This window comes from Brassica oleracea, chromosome C3 (genome assembly GCF_000695525.1).
Source record: "Brassica oleracea var. oleracea cultivar TO1000 chromosome C3, BOL, whole genome shotgun sequence".
NCBI lineage: Eukaryota > Viridiplantae > Streptophyta > Magnoliopsida > Brassicales > Brassicaceae > Brassica > Brassica oleracea.
In genome coordinates, this window is record NC_027750.1 from 26,951,443 (window position 1) to 26,959,885 (window position 8,443).

Sequence of the window (8,443 nt, forward strand, 5' to 3'; positions counted from 1 at the left end):
ATCTCTGGGGTGAGGTTTATTAGATATATCATATATATTTCTCCTAAATACAATAATGTTAAATTTCCAATTAGTTAGGATATAGAATCTCTTACGATATATCGTTACTTGGGATGAAAGCTATCTCTTATGAGACCATCCAATATATATATGTATGTGATTTACCCTATTAATAACATCACGACAAAGAGAGCTTTACATGGTATCAGAGCCTCCCTTTTGGCCTGTAAATTTTTCAAAGCTCTTATAAAGAAATAAAATAGGACGATGTCAGGCGATTCCGGCAAAAAAATCGCTGTTAGCGACCGAAACTTGATTTCTCCTTATTATCTACATGCCTCTGATCATACAGGGCAGGTACAGACTCCGTTTTTATTAAACGGATCAAACTATGAACGTTGGTCAAAATTGATGACCAATTCTCTTAGAACCAAGAGGAAACTAGGGTTCACCAATGGAACTCTAAAAAGACCAAAAGAAGAAGATGAAGCTGAACGGTGGGATATGGTAAACGCCATGATCATCGGATGGATATATAGCAGCATCGAACCAAACCTACGGACCTCAATCTCTCTCGTCTCAGATGTTTCTGTGATGTGGTCAGACTTGAAAGCAAGATTCTCCACCGGAGATGATACTCGCGTACATCAATTACGCTGATATCTCAGCATGTAAACAAGATGGACAAACGGTGGAGGTGTATTACGGAAAGCTGAAGGTATTATGGGATGATCTGTCTGGTTTTGACGGGTCTTTCAACTGTTGCTGCGGGCAAGATAGGTGCGAATCAATGGTAAAATTCCGTAAAACACAAGAAAAGATCTTAATGCATCAGTTCCTTATGGGACTTGATAAGAGTAGATTTGGCACAGCAAGATCAAACCTGCTCAGTCGTCTTGGCGAGTATAACATGGAGAGCGTTTACTCACTGATCATGCAAGAAGAGAGGCATCTGGCAGTTACTCAAGAAAAACCTGAAACTAGTGGAGTAGTTGGTTTCTCTGCTACGGCTGCAGCTGCGAGACAGAATCAGTCAGTGACATGCTCACATTGTGGGAAAACGGGTCACGAAAAACATCAACGTTACAAGATCATAGGATATCCTGAATGGTTTGGAGAGCCAACAACATCCACTGGTCGTGGTTCAAGTGGACGTGGGAGAGGTTCTAACAGAGGCAGAGGAAGAGGTCGCGGCAGACCGTCTGCAAATCAACCAGAAGCACTTCGACAACAACAGCCATCACAAACGGTCATTAACGAACCTGCAACCTCAGAGACAGGAATTCCGCAACTCGCACAAAGTCAATGGATCTCCATAGCAAATTTTGTTAACCAGAAGCAAACTCAAGAGAAACTCTCTGGTAAGAAACAAAAACTCATTCTTTATGGGACACACAGCAAGTATGATTTGATCATAGATTCTGGAGCGTCGCACCATATGACCTGTGACATCAATCTATTAACGAACCTCAAATCGATCAACGCGGTTGCAATCTCTCTGCCTAATGGTGGAGTAACTTGGGGAATACGTCATGGAACTTTGAATCTTGGTGGAAAGCTTATTCTAAATAACGTGCTCTACGCACCACAGCTTTCTGTTACTTTGATCTCTATATCACAGTTGCTTAATGAAATTGCAAGCATTGTCATATTTACTAAACAGTTTTGTGTGATACATGACCTAGCTTCGAGGACTTTGATTGGTGCGGGTGAAGAGCGCAGAGGGGTTTATCATCTTACTGGTTCAGTTCTTCCTCAAGCAAACCACACCAGCAAGACGGATATCAGAAATTTATGGCATCGACGTTTGGGACATCCGTCGTCGAAAGTGTTGTCTTTTCTATCAGATTTAGGAAAAAAATTTTCAAGCAATAGTGATTTAGATGTGCTTTGTGATACTTGCAATCGTGCAAAACAAACTCGTGTAACCTTTCAAGAGAGTTCTAATAAAGCAGATGATTTGTTTTCATTGATTCACTGCGACGTATGGGGGCCTTATAGAGAAAAATCTTCATGTGGAGCATCATATTTCTTAACCGTTGTCGACGATTTTTCAAGAGCTCTCTGGACTTTCTTGCTTCTCGAGAAATCTGAAGTAGGAAATGTATTGAAAAATTTCTTCGCTCTTGTAGATCGTCAATTCAACAAGAAAGTGAAAATCATACGAACTGACAATGGAACAGAGTTCACATATCTCCAGAAGTATTTTGATTCACAAGGGATCGTACATCAAACTTCGTGTGTGGCAACTCCACAACAAAATGGACACGTGGAACGCAAGCATCGCCATATTCTTAACATAGCCAGATCACTGCTAATGGAAGCTAATCTTCCCATTCGTTTTTGGGGTGAAAGTATTTTAACAACTACACATCTTATCAACAGGACGCCTTCTCTTCTACTGAAAGGCAAGTCTCCATTTGAAATATTATCAAAACGTTCTCCAGCATATCAAGATCTTCGGATGTTTGGATGTTTGTGTTACGCTAGAAAAGTTCGTCGTTCTACTGACAAGTTTGAAGATCGTGGAACTCGGTGTATCTTCCTAGGGTACCCTTACGGCAAGAAAGGCTGGCTCGTATTTGACCTTCAGAGCGAGCAAACATTTGTATCTCGCGATGTCATATTCCATGAAGATGTGTTTCCATATTCAGAGCTGCATCCTGAGCTTGTAGCCCCTACTCCACAACCTCAGCCGGTGTTCTATGACGATATCATGCCACCTCACATATCTGCTCCGGCTGCTAGTGCACAAGAGGTAGCTCCAGTTTTTGCTGAGACAGGGGGAGAATCTGCATCACCACTCGCAGACGAATCTCCTACACCTCCCGTAGAACCTACCGAACCAGAAACTAATAGTCAAGAAGAACAGAGCACATCACAGGAAGTGCTTGGTCGGGGTCATCGAAAATCAAAACCATCGGTTCTACTAAAAGACTATGTGACGAACTCTGCAACAATACATGATAAACCCCCTCGAGCTCCACCAACATCACATCCTAGCTCCTCTAGTAAGTGTCTTTATCCACTAACTGATTATGTATCATGTGATATTTTTTCTCCTTGCAGAAAGCCTTTCTTGCGGCTGTGTTTAAATCAAAGGAACCTACTAGTTTCAAAGAGGCAATGCTTCAAAAAGTTTGGAGAGAGGCGGTAGGGTCTGAAATTACAGCACTAGAAGACCAACATACTTGGGATGTGACCACTCTTCCTCCAGGAAAGCATGCTCTAGGATGTAAGTGGGTCTTCAAGATCAAATATAACTCCGATGGCACCATTGAGCGTTTCAAAGCTCGCTTAGTCACTTATGGAAATAAGCAGCAAGAGGGCGAAGACTTCAATGAAACATTCGCTCCTGTAGTTAAATTAACTACTGTACGAGTTCTACTCAAACTGGCTGCCACAGAAAATTGGAACTTGTATCAGATGGACGTCCACAATGCATTCTTGCATGGGGACTTAGACGAAGAAGTATATATGAGACTACCACCAGGGTTCTCATTTACTCAGAAGAATGCTTTTTGCAAACTTCGAAAGTCACTCTACGGTCTTAGGCAAGCACCAAGGTGCTGGTTTGCCAAGCTTTCTCAAGCCCTCATTAAGTTTGGTTTCGTCCAGAATCGCAAAGACTACTCTCTATTCTCCTACATCAACGGGAATACAAAGCTCTATGTTCTTGTTTATGTGGACGATCTGGTAATTGGAGGCAACAATGAAGCCTTTACTGCAAAATTCAAAGCCTACTTAAGTCAGTGCTTCCGCATGAAGGACCTTGGTGTTCTTAAATATTTTTTGGGCTTAGAGGTATCTCGTGCAAACAGTGGCATTTATCTTTCACCAAGAAAATATGCTCTGGATATTATTTCAGAATGTGGATTGTCTGGTTCAAAACCGTTTGACACGCCTGTTGAACATAATCACACGCTTGGACTAGAGGTTGGTGAATATCACACAAATCCAGCTCAATATCGAAGGTTGGTTGGTCGTCTTGTGTATCTTGTTATCACACGACCAGAACTAAGTTATGCGGTTCACTTGCTAGCACAATTTATGGCTAAGCCACGCAAGAAACACTGGGAAGCAGCTGTTCGAGTGGTTCGCTACTTAAAAGGATGTCCAGGTCAGGGTCTCTTCTTGGATTCACAACCATCTCTGAAGCTTGTGATTTATTGTGACGCTGATTGGTCGGGATGTCCACGAACAAGAAGATCTCTCACCGGTTTCGTCATCTTCCTTGGTGACACACCAATTTCTTGGAAGACAAAGAAACAACCTCCTGTTTCGAGATCATCTGCAGAGGCTGAATATCGAGCCATGTCTTACACCTACTCGGAGGTACAATGGCTGTTAGAGCTTCTTACAGCGTTTGGTATTACACAAACAGAGTCGATACCAATGTACTGTGACAACAAGGCTGCTTTGCATATTGCTACAAATCCAGTGTTCCATGAGCGTACCAAACATATTGAATCAGATTGTCATATCATCCGAGATGCAGTTAAGGATAAAGTCATTTCAACACGACATGTTAGTTCTCAAGATCAGATCGCAGATTTTCTCACAAAAGCTCTTGGACGGCGTCAGTTCAATTATCTACTGTGCAAGATAGGAGTTCGAGATCTACACTCTCCATCTTGAGGGGGAGTATTAGATATATCATATATATTTCTCCTAAATACAATAATGTTAAGTTTCCAATTACTTAGGATATAGAATCTCTTACGATATATCGTTACTTGGGATGAAAGCTATCTCTTATGAGCCCATCCAATATATATATGTATGTGATTTACCCTATTAATAACATCACGACAGGGAGCTTTACAAGGTTCTCAGGAAGACAGAGAAGAAATACTGATCCAAGAAGATGAGAGAGATAGCAAATTATAAGGAAATGACTTTCTGTTTATCTGGCCACAAACTTAGATATATATAAGATATATGTGAGCTTATGGTAGTATCAATAAAATATAAATTCTCTTTCAGACAACAAAACGAGTATGTGACAAGACGTTAATATAAAAATTAAAGGCTCATGTAGCATGAGAATATTTGATTAAGGAAAAAAATAAGTCTACACTTTTCAGGTTGAAAAAATTTCCTTTCCTTCTTACTCTTTTATACTCCTATTGAAATTGAAAGCGGTGATTTACTAAAGATTTGGATGGATGTAATAGCATGACGATATCTAATTTAGTGTAAAACGTAAGAAAACATTAAAAATAACATTGATCCAGTACCTAATTGATTTTTGGGTAAAGTCCAGACCAAAACAGCACATCATCAGCTTTAGACCCAACTCAGGATTATAAGAACACCATTATCCATGATATGAGGATAAAGTTCCCAAAAATAAAAGAGAAACTATTAGATGGATATTTCAAGTTTTGAGAATTTCATTCATCGTTTTACTAATTTTTAGTATTTAGTTATTTTTAGAATCTCATCTTTATATCATGGATGGAATTGCTCTAAATTCATGAAAACAAAAGAAGATAACTTTCTATAAAAAGTAGCACATATGCTTTAAGCCTAATGTTGCAGAAATAGTTCTCGGTCATGATGGGTTCTCATGGTGGGTCTCTCGATACTAGGACGTACAACATTCTGCTAGATAGTATGTGTTGTAAATGTAAGGTAGAGAAAACATTGATGATATTTGAGTACATGCGAAAGAGAGAAATGGATGTTACTATTGTTGATTATACTACCATTGTTCAAGGGATGTGTTAGGCTGGTAATTTGGAGTGAAGCCTAATGTTGTAACATACAAAACAGTGATATGGAATTTTGTAGGCGAGGCCTAGTTCATGAAGCTGATGCGTTGTTTAGGAAACTGACCGAATAACCAAATGAAAGCGTGTATGAGTAGGTGACACCGGAAGCTGAAACTCATGAGAAACTAAAGTTAATTTGATGCTTCTACAAGCATATAATGATGCAGTTGCAGTTGGGGAGAGGGTACACATTAGATATGTCTTTCACTAGCACATGTTGCATATGATTATGCAGAAACTTAAATTTGCTTCAGCATGATGTATGATCCATTGTGGATATAACTTAAATTTTAACACCACTATTGTTGTAAATTGTTGTAAATTTACAAAAAACACCACTATTGTTGTAAAAAAAACACCACTATCGTTGTAAATTGTATTATTTTCAGGTGTAAGAAAGTTTTGCCATAGCTGGTCAGCTACATAAGTTCTGTAATGACTCATTTCGAACGAGATGTCATATTGGACCTGTAAAGATTCGTCAAAAAGCTGTTGAGCCAGTGACTTCCAAAACTAGTGTTGTAAGGGGATTTAGTGATGAGAATGTTGAATAAGCCCTATCAAAGCCTTTACTGAATTAAAGAGCAGAGTAACTACTACAGCAAATAAGAAAAGATAAAAAAAAGAATAATAAAGGCAGAATGGTCAAAAATAGTATTCACGCGTTAACTTTAGCGTCGTCTTAGAAAATTCCAACAAAGTAATTACGTTGCGCTTTCTCACGTCAAGTCTCTCGCTACTACTCTTAAAACACACGAACTTTCTTCACCTTATTCTTCCTTCACCAGTTGACTCGCTTTCTCCCTCTCTCTGAATCTCTCAGTCTTCACCAGAATGATGAACTTCAACGACCAAGATCCAATGGCCACGCCCGAAGAAAAGAACTCTAGTTCTACCACCTACGCAACGAGCAGCAAAATCATGATAAGCGCCATTGTAATCCTCTTCTTCGTCGTCATTCTAATTGTCTTCCTCCATCTCTACGCTCGCTGGTACCTCCTCTGCGCTCGAAGACGCCACCTCCGCCGCCGTAACCGCCGCGCTACAATGGTGTTCTTCGCCGCCGACCCTTCCACCGTAATCCCCACACGCGGTCTCGACCCTGCCGTCATAAAATCTCTCCCCGTTTTCACTTTCTCAGCGGCGACACAAAAAGATCCTATCGAGTGCGCCGTCTGTCTTTCCGGGTTCGAAGAGACCGAGTCGGGTCGGGTTTTGCCCGGTTGCAAACACACTTTTCATGTTGACTGCATTGATATGTGGTTTCATTCTCATTCCACGTGTCCTCTCTGCCGCTCTCTCGTCGAGCCTCACGCCCGAAGTGAAACACCGACGGCGGAGGAGGAGCAAGTGGTGATCACAATTTCTTCTGAACCGGTTTGTGCAACTGAACCGGGTTCGAGCTCTGGATTGAGTGATGAACCGGAAGATTTGGGGAGAAAACCGGCGGCTATCGAGGTGCCAAGGAGGAACTTCAGCGAGTTTGAACACGAGTCGACTCAAAGCTCGCCATTTAGGTCGCCCATGATGAGTCGGATGTTATCTTTCACTCGGATGTTGAGCAGAGATCGTAGAAATGCTTCGTCGCCCGTTGCCGGGGCTTCGCCTCTATCTCCGTCGTGGAGCTGTCAGATACCGATGGCCGAGCCAGATATCGAGCGTGGAGAAGAACAGACTATGTGATTCTGCCACGTGGACGTTTTTTATTGGTTTTAGCAAGTGACACAACAATTTTATTACAGTATTATAAAGTCAACAAGCCTTTGTCGAGAGTTGTTGATTTCAGAGCCCGTGAACACGTGGCGTAATCTGAGTTGTTAACGAGTCAATAGAGAAGATGTGCATACGTAGTCAGTCGTCGATGTTGAATTTTATTTCATATTAAATTTTTTCTTTATTCCTTTTTTTCAAACTCTACAGACTCTTTTCTGTAATACCGAATTCAATGGTCATGAAATAATGATAGACTTTACATAAGTTTATTTGCAACCAGGGCCGGCCCGCCCTACGGGCGGTATATACTTTAGTTGTGATCTAGGTTATTAAGTTTTGTACGATTTTGTGGTTTGTGTTTTAGGTTTGCATTTGCAAGAGATATATATGATAATGATTTTTGTTTTTTTTTTTAAGTGTTATGCGAAGAGGAATTATATGTGATAAGATATATTTTAATTTAATATGTTTCTTTTAGTATAAGTTATTTAATTTTTCTACTTTTTTATTATCGGGTTTTTACATAGTTTCTTTCAGTGAACAATCGCAAATATATATTTTTATTTTCATATTAGTATTAAAATTATGGTTGAGATTTTTATTTTAGTATTTTAGTTTTCATATTTATTTGAATATAAACCTTACATTTTATGTTCACGGTATTTACAAAGCATAAACTTATTTTACCATTAAATCCAATTTAATGGATATTTTGTATATGTTTAATTTATTCTAAATTTGTGAAACATTAATTCACTATTTTTCTATGAACATTTTCACAACTGTTTCATTATTATTGTTTTTGTAAGTACCTACTTATTTCTCTTATAAATTCATGAAAATGTAATGTTTTATTTTACTTTTGATATTAGTTTTACTTTGATTTTGAAAGTAAGTAGAATGAAATTTTTAAAACCCTAATCGAATGGATTTAACACAAATCATTATTTATG

The 8,443-nt window shown here is 39.4% G+C and overlaps 1 protein-coding gene across 1 annotated transcript; it reads left to right on the forward strand.

The window, feature by feature from the left end:
• The first annotated feature begins 6,511 nt into the window (after positions 1–6,511).
• LOC106332080 (RING-H2 finger protein ATL2-like) lies at positions 6,512–7,682 on the forward strand. Its single transcript, XM_013770549.1, has one exon. It carries the CDS (start codon positions 6,612–6,614, stop codon positions 7,458–7,460), a length of 849 nt encoding a protein of 282 aa, XP_013626003.1. The 5' UTR covers positions 6,512–6,611; the 3' UTR covers positions 7,461–7,682.
• The last annotated feature ends 761 nt before the right edge of the window (positions 7,683–8,443 follow it).

What these genes read in the sequence shown, in the direction of transcription:
- LOC106332080 (XM_013770549.1), top strand. Translation starts at nt 6,612, where the DNA reads ATGATGAACTTCAACGACCAAGATCCAATGGCCACGCCCGAAGAAAAG.